A 16,585-nucleotide genomic window follows, 5' to 3' on the forward strand; every position below is an offset into this window, starting at 1 on the left:
TACTCTGGACTCTTGGAAATGAGCTGGCTTCACAGGCATTCTTCAAAATTCAAATAATCAAACAAGTCAGGTCAGGCTCTTAGGCCCTTTTCTTGCCCAATGGTTTACGGAACAGAAAAAAGGGTAGAACTGATACAGAACCAGGTGGGGCATCTACCTGGCTCTGTAACATCTATGCCTACATCCCTTCTCCCAGCAGAGGAACTTCTAATGGAAGCCTGCTTTCTGAGTTTGGGAAAGGGCCATAGAGGCTGAGGTCAAGGTGTATTTGAGAACATTCTTTGACTAGAGCCTATTCCAGTTCAGTTCTGATAACAAGCTCCTCAGACTAGAGGTCAGGTTGGAGAAAGACTATTTTCAGAGCTCATCTCTGTGTCTTTCTAGATATTATACCCTCCACCCTTTATTCCCCTCACTGTCTCATTAAGTAATCTGCTAGGCTTCTTGGTGTTTCCATCTCCCATAAAATCAAAATCTTGAGGGGCAGCAAGGCAGAGAGGCTGACATCCCCTTGTGTTTGGGACAGGGGAACTAATCTTCCTTCTATTCCTGGGTTGAAAGCAGAGGCATCATTACCATGCACAATCGTGATCTCTCTGCCCCTGTAGAAATCCCCCAGGGTGACAGTTGAGCCCTGTTTTGAAGCTACCACTCGAACAGTCCTCCTGCTGTCTAAACAATCCAAGTAGGGGTCCCATTCCAGGTTTCTTTTGCTGAGAGGCTGGGCTCGGGGAGAGGCCATGCCCAAGGATTCCCCCATGCGATCTTGGCAGTAAGACTTGAACTTCCACTGCACGACTGCAGGCTGATGGGAGGATGTGGAGAAGTGGCAGCGAAGCACAGTAGGCTGAAAGAGCATGGCCACCTTCTTCTTGTCAGGCACCGTGACTTGAAGGCCATCAGCCATGGCTGCAAAACAGAATGAATATGTCCAAACAGCATCCATATTATGGACCTCACTTCACACCCCACAGTCATGCCTTTCCACCTCACCTCTGTGACCTGTCTCTCCCTGCTTTCTCCATCACCATTAATGGCATCAATATCCATCTGGTTGTGTTGTCCAGAAGCCTGCCCTTGCTCCCAATACTCAAACAGTCACTAAGCCGTATCAACTTGATCTCTCTCTTTCTCTCTTTTTAAAGATTTTATTCATTTGAGAGAGAGAGAAAGAACATGAGCATGAGCTGGGGGAGGAGCAGAGGGAAAGGAAGAGGGAGAAGCAGATTCCCTGCAGAGCAGGGAGCTGGACATGGGGCTTGATCCCAGGACCCTGAGATTACAACCTGAGCTAAAGGCAGATGCTTAACCGACTGAGACACCCAAGTGCCCCTCCACTTGATCTCTAAACATTTTCAGTATTTCTTCCCTCCTCTTTGACCTCACTATCATTGCTTTGGTGGTGCTCTCTTCATTTCTTACTTATAATTTTACAATAATCTTTCGTCTGGTCTCCCTGCCTGCAGTTGCCCATATGCCATACATTTACTTTGCTATATAATCCAGATGATCTTTCTAAATCTAATTGTCATGGCTCTCCTTCTTTAAACCCTTCCCTCAATCTCTATGGCCCAAAAGTTCCTGAAAAGGCATTGTAGGTGCTCCATCATCTACCCCTTACTTCCTCAACCTCACTTCTGGTGGCATCTCTACTTGAGCACCAACCTCCAAGAATAACCAAACAAGTAACAGTTTTCCCAAGTGGGACATGCTATCTCACACCTCTAGGTCTTTGCACACGATGCTCCTAGCTTCTGTAATGCTTCTTCCTCACTTCTTTCCTTGGGAAACTCTTTCCTGCCTTTCAAGGCCCAGGTTAAACGCTTTCTGTAGGCCTTCTCTGACCCTCAATCCCTTAGTCACTTCCTCCTTTGTGCCATCAGAACCCCAGCATCCTCTTCTAGACATTTCTTATAATTGCTTTGCAAGTATTTATTTTCATACCTGTATTTATTTTCATGCCTGTCACCCCCAACAGACTTGTCAGGTAAGGAACGGGTCTTATCTTGCTGTCCCAGCTTGTGAAGCCCATAAGTACTCAATAAATATTTGATAAATAAAGACAATGAAGCTGGGAAGTATGACTTCAGGAGGAAGTGACTTCCCTTCCAGCTGATAACCAAGTATAGGGGGCAGAGATGAAGGGGAAATGAAAGCTTTAAGAGAGATGAAGATTTTCAGATCAAAAGCTGTAGACTAAGTTCAAAAGCTTTGAAGGGTAATCAAAAAAAAAGGGAGAAAAAAAAGTGCTAGAGAGTAGATGAGAAGTTTAAGTGGTGAAAAGATCTGACCTGAGACCTGGTGTCCAAGAGGGAAATTTCAGTGAACGGAAGACCAGGGGAGTGTTTGAGAGGCAAATGGTCTCTTAATGCAATAGTGAGATCTAGAAATTCCAAGCAAAGAGAACTTAACTTTCCCAGTTGAAAGAGAGAATCAAGAGTTTTTAACTTGAGCTGACATTAGAAGCAGAAACAGAATGATGATGAGAGGCAGAAAAAAGGAATATGAATAAAAAGATACCATAAAGAGGTTTTGAATTAAATCTAGGAGCCTGCCAAGTCAGTGTCAGGTAGCTTGAGACAGAAATCTCCACCCTAGAATTACAATGGACTCAAGACACACAAGGACTAGTTTCTGTGGGGCACCTTCTGTCCTTCATTCCTGCCAGTGTTCAAAATGACACTCTTATGGTTCAAACATACACTTATTTATGAATGTCTCTTATGGAAGCACCCTTGACAAGGGCAAGATACTACGTTTGTGCTCATGTCTTCTGATTTCCAGACCAGTGTCTCTCTACTATGAAAAACCAGGTTCTAATTCTTCTTGGGAGAAAACAGTTTCTGCATTCTGTGGACTGAGGAAATGAGAGTATTTGAGATTTACCAAATCTTAGTGTTTTGAACCTACCAAATGCCATAGAATAAATGAAGGAAAGCATTCACAAATGAATAATTACTACTATGGGAATCTCCAGCATTTTTAAGAGAAAACCAGTTAAATATGCTGTAGATAGCATGGTATAGTAAAATAGCATTGGAATCGAATAGATAATAGGACTTTGAATCCTATCTGGCCATCCACTAGCCATGAAGCCTCTTAAGCAGCCCTCACTTACAAAATGAGCCTCATAATCCTTACTCACAGGGTTATTAACAAACAACTTGTAGGGAGGAGACTCTAGAGCAGAGCATTGTGACCATCCCCAGTACTGGTAGATCTCAAACGCTAATCTTCCTTTCCATTTCCTCCTTTTCATCTACTTCCCATACTGAGGCCCCCTGAATCTCCATGACCATTCACCACCAATAAGTTTGATTACAGCCAGAATTTGTAGATCAGCCTCACCAAGGGGCAAATAATTTCCTTCTGGAAGCTCACTGAAGAACCTCAGTTTTAGGCTCCATTGTTTCCTTCCACCACCCTCAAATATTGATGTGGCTAATTCCACTGCTGTCTAACTCACAGAGCTGGATTAGGAAATTTCTTTAGTTTCTCCTTAAATTCTACTGCATTAATTCTTAACCTTGTAATTCTCCTCCAAATCCTTATTCACACTCCAATTCTCCAGGTAACAAAAATGGGACAGAGATATGAAGGGACTTCAATTAGCAGTGATTGAGGGTGGATTGTTCCCAGTACAACACTTTGTACTTGACCATGTCACCTTTCTTCTCAGCTATCTATTCAGGCTATACCTGGGAAATCATATTTCCTAGCCTTTGTAAGATAAATAAAACAGCAAAGGAGGCAAGGGCTAAATAAAAGTGTTGTAGGGTTTTCTGTTTTGTTTCATCAGGGGTTTTTTTTGTTTTTTTTTTTTGACAGAGAGTTAAGTGTGGGGTTTTGTTCATTAGGTGATTACCAAGAATAACCTCTTTCCAGCTCTGCTGTCTGTTAGATTAGCCACTTGACCAAGCCATTGGACTCCCTTAATTTTTTTTAAAAGAGGGAGGGGGAGGGGCAGCAGGAGAGGAAGAGAGAGAATCTCAAGCAGGCTCCGTACCCAGCACAGAACCTGACATGTGGGGTTGGATCTCACAATCCTGAAATCATGACCTGAGCCAAAATCAAGAGTAGGACGCTTAACCCACTGAGCCACCCAGGCGCTCCTGGACTCTCCTAATTAGTAATAGAGTTTAGTTGGTTCTTAGTTTATGCCGTGACACACAATATAAATTCAAGCTCCAAAGAATAAGGAATACAGTGTCAGAAGCATCTGCCTTTTTATAACATGAGAGTTAAAGGCATGGATTTTGGAATTAGTCCTAAATTAGAATCCGAGCTCTACCACTTCATAGCTGCATGGCCTAAGGCAAATTTCTCAACTCACAAATTTCAGTTTCCTCACTGGTAAAACCAGAATAATTGTAACTACCTTATGGAGCTGACTGAGGGTTAAATGAAAATTTAACCTAAGCACTTAGGATAATATGGTATATAGTAAACAATAAATGTAGCTGTTGCTGCTACTGTCAAAAACAGTAAATAGAAGTCTGTTGACTTCTGTGAAGCTATGAACCTAGAACTAGGTGAGCACAGATATCAAGATGGGAGATGCTGAATGTGTATAGTGCAGAATGGGCAAAAACCACACAGGAATGCTAGAATAGGTAATTAGGAGTACAACAGTAACAGTGCCTGGGTGTGCTCATCACTACCCAAGTATGCATCACCTTCTGGAAATCAGAAAATGGAGGGTAACCATGTGTGTATATGTGTGGGGTATGATGGGAATCCTAGGGCTGTAAGCTAAGGATGAATCTGGACAACTGGAGAGGACAGGACTAGACATTTCAAGGAAATGCCAGTTCATTGGATCTTTAAGGACCATAATAGTGAAGAGTTAGAAAGAGAGCTGAAAATGCCAGCCCCTGCTTTAGCTCTGTAAACTGCAAGATGAATGCCACCCAATTCTTGAGTCTGCCCTGGCCATGCCTATTTGGAACCCCATTCCCATTGAAGGATGCGATCTAGAAGTGCTCGTCTGGCCCTAACTAAATCCAAGCCAAGGTGAAGGCTTGGATTCCTTACAGCCACTAAGCAGCATCTCTTTTGCTCAACTTGTGTTTATCCTGGACTGTTTCCTCCTTACTTCCTATCCATTTGCCCCACTGGGACTGAGATCTTACTCTAAGCACCGGCCTGCTTGCCTGGGCCATGACACCAGCCCCTTCTCTAGAGGATTTGGTATTGTTTCCTATATCCCTTACACGTGACTGAACCATATCTGAAATTGATGTGGCTAACCACCCAACTTCAAAAAGTACCTCTCATGGGATCTCCATTCCTACCTCCAGATCAGGCTCCTCAGAGATAGTACCTCCCATTTCCAAGAGATCTACCTTGGAGTGAGGTTAGTGTCCTGAGCTTTGGTCCTCTCTCCTACAGAGTTTTTCCTATTTCAGCACTCGTCAGATGCCAAAACCTAGTACTTCTTATGCTGGAGTTTATAGTGAGAATACTTTTGTATGCCAGGTAGATAAATTAAAAATGTTCAGCCTCTTTGTGGTGTTCATCTGTGCATTTGATCTAAGAAATCTTATTCATTCCCACAGTTCTATCATTATGTCTCAGACCTCAACTCTCAGAAGCCTCATTTGCAGGTTTTAAGAGATATTTCAAATTCAACATGTCTAACCTCATTCATGATCTCTTTTCTCACTTCTTGCTTATAAAGCTGTCCTTCTTCTCTCTCCCCCTCTGGTTCCTTTGCCGTATACCCTCACCCTATCACCTCAGAGAGAAATCATAGCTTTGATGATTTCTTCTCTTTCCCCAAATACATTTGGTTGGTCACTAAATCCAAACATCTCTTAAATTTGGTCCTTCTTTATTTCCACTGCCACTCCCTTAAATTAGGTTTCTATTCCTTCTACTAGGTATTAAATATGAAATGCTTACTAGGTGTCAGAAATGGTGTTAAGCATTATTCATGTAGTATTTTTTTTAAGATTTCATTTATTTATTCATGAGAGACATAGAGAGAGGCAGAGACATAGGCAGAAGAAGAAGCAGGCTCCCTGTGAGGAGCCTGAATGTGGGGCTTGATCGCAGGACTCCAGGATCATGACCTGAGCCAAAGGCAGATGCCCAACACTGAGCCACCCAGGTGCCCCTATTCATGTAGTATCTTAATGAATTCTCTCAAAAAAATTCTATAAAGTAGGAATTATTATCATACTCATTTTATAGATGAAGAATCTGAATCTCAGAGGTTGTATGTATCTTCCCTATCATCTCAGGGCTAGCAAGTGACAGTCAGGTATGAGCCCAGGCTGACTGGCTCCAAAGCTCTTAACCATCACTTTACATAGGCCTTCGTCACCTCCTCAGTTTTATAATAGCTTCCTACGTGGCCTCCATACTTCCAGCCCAGTATACTTTCCACATTTTTTATCTAGAGTTGAGAATATATAGATATAGAATTTATACATATAGAATAGATACATTTAGAATTTTAGAATATATTATATATACTATATATGCTATATTATATATACAATATATATACTATATATATATATTTTTTTTTTTCTGTGCTTTAAGGCCTCCATCGATTCCCCATTCCATCCAGGATGAGACCTGAATGCCTATAAGGTCTTCCCTGTGATTTGGTCCCAAGCAACTCCAGACATATGAAAACAGTTTTCATTCTTTAACTATAAATGTATTATCCCTTTCATCTGGGGAAACACAAGAACATGTAACTGAAGGAGGCTCCGGCAGCCAGAGTGTGGGTCATGCAAAGGCTGGGACTTGTCCAGGCACCAGTGACACCGTAAGGGACTTCTGTGTCAGTGTTCCCATAAAAAGATTCACAGAGGTGAGGAAAGAATCTGAGTCTCATCCTCCAAAGAAAGCCAAGTATTCCAGGGCACTGGAGACAAATAGGGAAGAGAGCAAAAGACAGAAAAAGAAGTAAAGCAAGGGAAGGGATCATCCTGTATAGAAGGTGCCTATAAAGATTAGGATTCCTGAATGAGAGCAGCACTAAACTGCATACGAAAGATCATAAGTGAAGACTGCAGATTGTGTGCTCTTCTACATCTGCAAAGGAGGGAATCCTCAGTCTTAGACCACCAGACCATTCCTGTAACTTCTATTGTGCTCTTGATGCACAGAGAAGCTGCCCTTGACTATCTAATTCAAATTCAATCAAAAACATATTTTAAAACATCATGTTAAGTTCTGGGAAAATCAATTTGAAAGACCAGTCCCAGATCTTGAGAAATCCAATGTAAACTTAATTTCTAACTCTAAGGTCCCTGAGGGCAGGGACCAGGATTTGGTTGACTGTGTATCCCTGGTATATAACAAAGTCATAGAATATGGCTGAAGGTCATACAATGTGGAATGAATCAAAGAATGAAAGAATAAATGAAGGAGTGAGTCAGAAGGACCTTTCTTAGCAGATTACCCCTAGTGCAGAGGATGGATTCCAGCAAATAACTAGAAAAGCTGCCTAGAAGTAGAGTGATGAGTGACAGCTCAGAGAGCAGCCCCCAACTCAGCCAGCCACTAGGCCAGGGAAGATCAGCTCCAAGTGCAGACAATGCCTCCCTTCATGTGGCAAAATAAGGTCCTGCCCCAATTCTCATGTAAAGAAAAGGATTCTATACACAACGAACCCGTGTTCTTGCAAGAATAACAAAAGCAGTATCTAAAGCAAAGCTGTTCTTATTTTAGCAATTTCATTTTTTCCCAAAGCCAGTTCCTTTTCCCCACTAGTTACTTGGTAAGCAATTCCTGCCTGCTACATCTTTGAGAGGCAGATCTTAAGCACAGCCCCATTTTACAGAAGCAAAGATTGCTGCTGAAGGTTATGGAAAATCATCATTGTAAAAATAGGTATCTTTAGAATAAAGAGCTCATCCATCTTTAAGTCTTGAAGCCCCAGAAGTGGGATTTTGACCTCAGACTCACATGTTCCCCAGCATATCCTGGCCTTCAGACTCCTAAGGTTTCTCTTCATTCAGTGTGACAATACAACTCTTCCTTTTCCTGCCTTCAAGTTGATCTTCTTTAAGAAATTTATCTCTTGTCTTCACGCTTTTAACATGTTGTCCCAATTTCTTAAGACACTGCTTAGAGACAACTGATGGACATATTTTCTAAGGGTAAGAGATGAATATGAAGTATCTACCCAGGTCCTTTAGGTTTAGTTCACAATCCAGATGAGAAAATAAAGCCTGTCCACCCCTCAGTAGCATTGTCAGGCTAGGAGAAAAGTATTTGGAGAAATGTTGCCCTGTAGGCTCAAGGTTTAAAGGTAAAGAGAATGCAGCTTGGGTCTTTTTTTTCCTCCCTAAAGAAATAGGAACGATTCATCTTCCTGATATACCTGGATTAAAAAATAAAAAGATTTTACAAAGAACAGTAGACATTCCCTTGGTATTTGCCTAATATCTAAGCCTAATTATCCAGCTTTCCTGTTGGTTCTGTAAGTTAATCAACTGCTTTCCAGCAAATTCCTTTCCTGCCCAAATTGGCCAGGATCAGCTTCTCTTGTTTGCTATCATGACACCTGATTGCTCAATCCATGTTAGGGTTAGGGTGACCAGACGTACCATTTGGAGATTTAAAACAAAAACAAATACAAAAACAAAAACATGACAGCATCCTTGTGTGCTTTCTCCCTGACAGTCCCCAAAGGCAGCAATAGTTCCCCCACTTCCATGGGACTATGGAAAATGTCAGTGCTGCCCTTGCCCAAGGAGGCTTTGCTTATGGCCTAGTTATTATCTGCTACCCATAGCTCTGGTACTTGTGCACACAGAGCTTGCCATTCATTAAGCATAAGTCCTGTGTGTCCAACTGAGCCATGCTTTCCCATTCTCGGCCACCATTGAGCAGATAAAAGCCAAAAGCATATTCTTTTCTGTCTGATTTGCCTTGTCTCCCAGAGACCTGGAATGAGCTTGTGACTAATGTCTCACTGGCCCCCCTGCTGCTCCAATGGGACCAAAGCTGTACTAAAAGGGGTTAGTCCCTACCCTGCAGGGCAGAGGTGCTGTGGAAGCTGTCCTGGTTAACTGGGTGGGTCAGCTTTCTGGGATGGACAGGTTCTTTGGACAGAGAAAACTCCTGATCAACCTTTACCAAGCTGTTGCCTGTTTCCAGTTTAGATCTTTCCCCTGAGCTCCAGACCCAAATACGAACTTCCTTCTCCACATGGATGTTACACAAGCACCTCTGACATGTCACTCTATAGAGGGAGACACCTACTATCCTCTTCCATTAGTAAAGGAACTGCTTGGGTCTTAATCTAGCCCCCCAAACCAACCACATACAACATTTCCTAACTTCTTTGTAGCTAATTGTGACCATATGCTCAGGATGAAAGTATGTGATAAGTGATATGTGCAACTTCTAGGTCCCCTTTCTAAAGCTGCAGCACAAGCTGCATGCCCTGGCCCTCTGCCTTCCTTGGTCCAACTGCTGAGAATGTTTGTCACTGGAGCTGTCTTGGCAGCCACACGCTGGGAATGGGAGACTCACCCCCCACTAGGTCCAGATTGTTATAGGAGAGAGAAAATTATTTTCTGTGCATTACTGCATTTTAGTCTGTTATAGCAACTTATATAGTTCATACTCACAAATGGTATCCCCAGCAATCCCAAGCCACAAAACTGAAAGTATCTTTGACATACCCACTCCTTCAACCTGCACATCCAACCATGCCACTCTTCCACCTCCAGTCACTCTGTCCACCTCTCCCATCCCCACTGCACCCTGTGACTTCAGGCTCTCAGCATGCTTTGTCTCTCTTTCCACAAGGGTCTCCTGGGTGGTTTCTGCTGCAAGTTTGCCCACATCTAACCTATTCTCCACATTGTGGTCCCAATGACATTTCTAAAATGCACATCTGCTCGGGGCATTCCTTTGTTCTGACCCTTTTAAAGACTCCTCGCCACTTCGGGAGCACAACTGGCCCCTTTCAGAGAGGGCCACTCTCTTTCATTCCTCCTGCCGCAGTAAATTCCCCAATCATACTAAAACATTTGTAATTTTCACAAATCACATCCTCCCTGATTCTTGGCTTTTGCACATGCTGTTCCCTCTATAAATTCTCCTTCTCCCATCCCACTTTTCTCCTAGTAATTCCTACTTATCTCTCCAAACTTGCTCAGCTGTCACTTCCTCTAGAAGTTTCTTTTTGCTCTTACTGTAGTTCCAGCACCCCAGAGGATGACATTGCATTGCCTGAGAACTTCCTACCTAGCTATCTGTCTCTGCCATTAACAACAAACTCCCCTGTAGCCTTTTAAAGACTCTGCTACATAGTAGGTACTCAACATATTTGTTGAATGATTTAACCCAGTTAATAGAGCTTATTATTTGTTCCCAATTAGTTTTCCCTCTGGACTCTTGCATTGTTCCCTGTAGGCAGAGGACACTCACCACTCCAAAAACCCTGGGCTTTTCTGCATGACATGCATGCCATAAGACACGTCCAAGCAAAAGTTTAAAAGGTGTGTACATGCTTTGGCTCTGGCACTCTAAGCGCTCTCCCTACCTTCTTGAGCCCTCTGCCATAACAAAAGTATGCCCAAACAGTGACTGATCCCTCATCCTGGGTCTCAGAAAAAGAAAACATTTGGAACTGAGCCAAGTATACCAATTCTAGCCAAGTCACAGCTAACTCGCAGCTGACTTTGGCTCCCATGTAATATGAGCAAGAACTAAATGTTTGCTCAAGTGAGCTATTGAGATTTGGAGGTTGCTCATTGCGGCATCAAAATGCTGGCTAACATACCTATTTGGGGTTCATAATTAGTATTGAGGGCCTACTGTGTACCAAATATTGTGCTACGAGTTTTATATAATTCCATTTTAATTATCACAACAACCTATAAGGTAAATTCATTTCCCACTTTAAAACCAAAGAAGATACAGTAAAATATTAAGCTAGTTTTCAAATCCAGGTCAGTTTGAATCTAATCCCTCTTCCTGCACTGCCTCTGAGTCTGCCTCCTGATGAGCAGAGGGCACAGGAGGAGTGATGATGCAGGATCCGGGACCAAATGCAAGGGTTCTACTCCTAATGCAGGACCGCAGGTGCTGCAGGGAAACAGGGGAAGCAGCATGCTCTTCGGAGTTCTTATTTGTTCTTGGCCCGTAAAGAACACTAGTCATCCAAGATGCCTTCTTTCTTTTTCAGAGAGCCAAAGACTATCTTGAAAACCAAAATTTTAAGCATACATATGCCACAGCTACATCCTGTGTGGCTCCTGAGTGCATAGCGCCAACCCCTAGTCCCAAATGGGCTCTGATACCCTCTCCTGTGCTCACTGGAGCACTTCTCATTTACTCCTTCCCATTAGATCTTAGAGGTATTGGAAAAACAAAATGTTATTCTTTCTCACTTTTCCCTGCAATATTTCCCTGAGCTTTATGACTTCTGAGCCTCACTACCCAGTGTCCCATAAAAGACACTATGTATGTTCACTTAAATCGAGAGTTCTACTTTGACCCTTGGATTCAGGCAGAAAAGAAGTTTCCCTTGAACTCAGGCACTTGACCCAACCAAGTCATATTAAGTCAGTGACACTATTTCTTATTCTTTTAAACAATAAGATACCATGGACGTGGACAAGTTATTTATTCTCTCTAAGCTTTTGTCTTCTTATACAAGGGTAGGTAATATCAACCATTCTTGCTTTAAATGATCAAAAGGCGTAATGTATAGGAAAGCCCTTTAACACAAAGAAAAGCATCATAGCATGTAAATAAGCAAGAACAACAACCACATCACACCTTTCTTTATATTCTTGATGGCAGAAAAGGAGACATAAGTGCTAAAATGTCAGAAAGAGTGAAGAGGTAAGTAGGTCCTGGAACAAAAAGTTCACACCAAAAGGGACTGTGTTGGCTAGAGTAGGATTCATCCCACCTAGTCCAAAGTGCTTGCCTTGCTTTACCAGTCCCCAATATGAGAGGACCCTCTCCTATCTACCAAGCACCAAGTGCTATTCCATCTATCCCTCTGACAATCCTAACAAGAGCTTTCCCTCCCCAGCTAGTGTTTTTCATTCCAATCATTATTGATCAGGGAAAGGCTGAAGAAACTGGGGCTTTTCACTAGGTGAATTATAAAAGGAAGACTGGACCTGTCATGCTTTAGTTGTGACTTCCAACTCATTAAAATTAAATGGAAAAAAGATTTAAACCATAGAATCTTTGAGCTGAAAGTGACCTTAGAAGTCATCTCATTGATGACTATGAGACCCAGATCATGAGATTTGGGTCTCAGCAGATTATGAGACCCAGATCTCATGGTTACATAGTCAATCTATGGAGCAGGTAGGACTAGAACCCAATCCTTAACTCCCAGGTCAGGATTCCTTCCACCAACCAAGTCCTGGCACTGAAACTGCAAACACTGTACTGAGTACTAACTACTTGCACTAACATTGCTGCTACTACTAATTCCAAGTCTGTAGAAACTAGCCAACCAGCAGAATCATGTGAGCCTCTGAAACAAGTCCCCTCTTCTAGTCCAGAAAAAAGCACCTGGCTGGGGGCCGGAGGGGAGTTGGGAGAGCTGTGACAAAGTGTTGAAAGAAGATGCTCTGGTAAGGGCAAGGTCTCTTCTGCAGGGGAAAGAAGAACAGTAGAGGGAGAGAAATTGAAAGGTAAGCAGGACAGAGAAGGAGACAGTGGGAGGTGAGGTGTCAGCAACCTCTGAAAGCCACTCTTCCTTCTCCAGGGCTAACAGTGCTTTAACTCTCCACACACAGTCACCAGGCATCTACCAGAATGCAAGCCAGCCCAGGCAACAACCTCCCCTAGATACCTCCTTCTCCCTACAGGCTGGGCTGGGACCCAGCCCCCATGGAGCACCCCAAAGCACTCGGTGCAGATCTCTGCTACTGCCTGGGGATAGGCTACTCCATAATGGTGTCCTGCCACCAGACTGCGAGTGCTGGAAGGCAGGGCTGTGTCTCATTCATCTCCATAACCCCAGTACCACGCTGGATGTGGTTAGTAACTCAGCAGCTGAAGAGGCATGAACACATGTCTCCTAGGAGCTCCTTTAAGACTGCTCCGCCTCCACCTCAGGGTGGCTTGGGTGCTCTCCTAGCCTCTGTGTGGTTCTCACAGCTCTCATCAGAGGACCTTCTGCTTCCAAACCACAATCACCAGAAAAGTCACGACTAAACTGACAACTCTGAGGGGAACGGCTGTGTCTTTCTCTCTCTTTATCCTCAGCACCCATCACAATACTTAGAAAGCAGAGGGATTTAGTGTGTGCCTGTAGAATGGATGGGTAAGTGAGTGAATACAACCAAAAGGCGACCAAAAGAAATGCTAACAGAGCATAGCAATCTTCACCACAGAGACCCAAAAGTCTCAGGGAAAGCACGTCGCCAGCTCCCTCCCTGGGAGAGAGCCTCTGGCAGCCTCTGCTGCCAGGAACAGAGGGAATGCCATCCGCCTTCAGGAACAAAGACCTGGTGAAGCCTCCTTCAGGTCCTACTGCTGGATGGCACCTGTTGCTAAAATAGCAGCTGAGAAACACTATGTTTGTTCAAAACAACAACAGCAACAATTTATTACAGGAAGCAGCATCACAGTGACAATGAGAAATCATGAGACTAAATATACAGCAGAATTTTAGCGATGAAAGACAAGGAAGGAGCTGCCTGAGACTGAGGAAAAAACCTAAAGTGTTGATTAGAAATTGCTCAGCCGACATTAGAAGAGAGAAACAGGGGAGGGGAGGAGGGAGGGGAGAGAGTGGGGGAGGACAAAGGGAGGGAGAAGGAGAATGAATGTGTTTTTCCCCTGGCTCTCTGACTCATTTTTGATCTGTCCTTCCCTCTCTCCTTCTCTTTGTACCACCCCCTCAGGAGAGAATTCATTGATCGGGCTGGACTGAAATTTCTTACCTTTCCTCTCAGGGTTTTTCTGGGAGCCATGAGTCTGAATCCATCTCCTCCTTGACTGCTCCTCCCCCCCCACACACACCCCTCAGCCGCCATTGTCAGCTCCTCTACTTTGCTGAGGCTGAGGCAGCGTGTCCAGCAGCCTGCCGGGATGGGGGGGGGGGGGGGAAGCAGAGGATGGTATCAGGGGATGCCTGCAGTGCTCAGTGGGATCTCAGAGAGCCAACCTCCTGTGCAGAGCATAGAAGCTCAGCCTCTGACATCTGAGGAGGCCCTAATAACTAACCTGTTGCCTGCCACTAGGCAGGGGGGTGGCCTCTCCAGGTACAGAGCAAAGGAGGCACGGACAAAGCAGCAACTCCCCTCAAAATACACACAGAACAGAACTCCCTACAACAAAAAAAAGCCCAGTGAGGTAGCTCAGGAGAACGCAAATGGGATTGGCCTGGGGTTTGGAGAACTAGGTTCTAGTCCCGGCTCCATCACACATTTGCTGGGTGCCAATCACCTCTTTGGGCCTCTATTTTTATCAACGAAGGGACTGGACTAGATGGCCTGTGGCCCCTTCAAATGATATGATTCCATTTCATAAAAAGCTGCTAGCCACAAGGGCTCTATGTTCCCCTTCTGCCCCCACTCCCTGTGCTTTTCTTGGGCATACCTTGGGGTATCTAGAAGAGCATCTCTGACTTATTATTCTTGCCCCAGGATGCCTCATTGGCCTCAGGGAGGGGTGATTCGGGCTTCAGGCCTAGTTGCCTTCTAGTGTGATAGCGCAGAAGTAGAGGCAAATTAAGGACATTCAGAATCAGTGAGGGTGGAAGTAGAAGGCACTAGGAGGCCAGGGGAGTGGGGAGACATGGATCAGCCAAACCCTGAAATTAGAGATGATTCATATTTGAATAATGTGGGAGGGATGAACTCAGAGCAGCCAAGAGAAGAGGCTAACTCTGCTGACATGCCCTGTCCACCCCCATCCCCTATACCTAAAGCCAGCATGGGGCAGACTGAGTGTTGAGGGCCCTCATTTGGAATAAGAGGGGGAAAAAAATGTGAGGCAATCAATAATCTTCTTTGAAGCTATGGGAAATGGAGTTTTTGCTTTTCTTCTTAAATACATTTTATCTGCTTTCAAGGACTGCCTTAGAGATTTTAAACTTGTTCCCCTTTTCCTACTGACTGGATTTTTCCAAATTTTCTGATTGGTGCCCCCAGAGGGAACATAACTTTTTTTTTTTTTTTTTTTTTTGGTGCTATTTTCTGATTTCTCTCCTGCCCTGCACTGCCCTCATCCTATCCTCGCAACCTTTCTGACCCCTTGTTCCTTTCTTAACCATTCCACCTTGCCTGGAATCTTTGTCTCAGCCCCTTCCCAAATTACCCGAACCTTCCTCACCCATGCACACCCCCACCCAAGCTGGGTTACTTTGTGAATCTCTCAGGACTGGCCACGGGTCCCTCAGCCTCGCAGGACCCTCGTGTGAGACAACGTGCCAGGAGCAAGAGCCTTTCCAGACCTCAGGCTGGCGGGTGGGGAGAAAGTTCGCCAAAGGGGAGGAGAAAGCACACTCAGGACCCAGCTAGCGGAGGGGACTTGAATGCTGGGGAGAAGCTCTACCTTCTGGATATCTCTGCAATTTATCCTCACTGGGGGAGGGGAGACTGTTTCTCTGGGGAGGAAGGTTCTTCTCGGCTGTGGGACCACTCCCCCAAATGGCACCACGCGCGAGCCAGCCAGGCCCTCAGCTCCACAGCCAATCAAGCCTGCATCCCCATCTCCTTCCTCATCCCGCCCTACCGCACCGCGAGGCCTCCCGGCTTCTCCAGCGAAGGGATCAGGGAGACACTCCTCCATCCCTCACCTCCAGAAAAGCAGTTCTCCCAATTAATGTCTCCTCCGAGCTTTCTTTTCCTTTCTTTCTTTCTTTTTTTTTTTCCTAACCGGGCTCTCCCCAGGAACCACACAGCATTACCAACTCAGGATAATATCGACGAGAACCGTTGTGTGGAAGAGGAAGTGCACAAGCGCAGGAACAGTCCCTCAAGGAGTCAGGCACCTGCACGTCGACCCGTCTCACTTGTAGCCGAGCTTCTCCCCCGCCTCCTCCATCCTCCTAGCGCGCCCAGCCCCTGCCCCCACCTGCCGCCGAGCCGCGGAGCAGCTCCGAGCCCAGCCGCGGGGGACGCGGCTCGGGCAGGGCGGGCGCAGCCCCCACCAAGGGGATATGCAGAAAGTTCTTGGCGCTGGTAGAAAAGGACTCCTACCTGTTAGCCAGAAGAGCGCGGTCCACGCCAGCACGACCCCGTCCATGTTCCCCAACTTCCCATTCAGAGGAAGGAGTGAGCCGAGTGGGGAAGGGCGGCGGCGCCAGGCTCGGGGTGGCCAGGCGGCGGCGGCGGCGGCGGCGGCGGCCGCGGGGTGCGGGGTGCGGGGTGCGGGGTGCGGGGTGCGGGGCTGCGGCCGCGCGCGCGGGCGGGCCCCCGGCGTCCCTGGGCGCCGCCGCCCGCCGGGCCCGCCGCGCCGCCTGCCGAGCGCGCGCTGCCGCGGCCTCCGGGGCGGGCTCGGCGCGGCTCCCGGCGCTCCCGCACGGCGCTCCGCACGCCCAGGCAGCGAGCGAGCGAGCGCGGCGCGGGGCGAGCGCCTCCCGGCCGCAGAGCCCGCCGCGCGGGGGAGCTCGGCCGCCTCCGCCTCC

The 16,585-nt window shown here is 45.8% G+C and overlaps 1 protein-coding gene across 5 annotated transcripts in view; it reads right to left on the bottom strand.

The window, feature by feature from the left end:
• The window catches only part of ILDR2 (immunoglobulin like domain containing receptor 2), a 61,163-nt gene extending 44,816 nt beyond the window's left edge, over window positions 1-16,347 (bottom strand). For 2 of the 5 annotated variants that reach the window (XM_041766198.1, XM_041766177.1), the window contains exons 1-2: window positions 16,158-16,339; window positions 577-909 (exon numbers count right to left, since the gene is read on the bottom strand). In XM_041766198.1, the coding sequence (XP_041622132.1) occupies window positions 577-909; window positions 16,158-16,203 (379 nt within the window). In that variant the 5' untranslated portion in view covers window positions 16,204-16,339. Of the gene's footprint in view, window positions 1-576; window positions 910-16,157 lie in introns of all 5 variants that reach the window. The other 3 variants (XM_041766218.1, XM_041766207.1, XM_041766188.1) reach the window with 3 other exon arrangements.
• Between the last annotated feature and the right edge of the window lie 238 nt (window positions 16,348-16,585).

Source organism: Vulpes lagopus, chromosome 1 (assembly GCF_018345385.1).
Source record: "Vulpes lagopus strain Blue_001 chromosome 1, ASM1834538v1, whole genome shotgun sequence".
NCBI lineage: Eukaryota > Metazoa > Chordata > Mammalia > Carnivora > Canidae > Vulpes > Vulpes lagopus.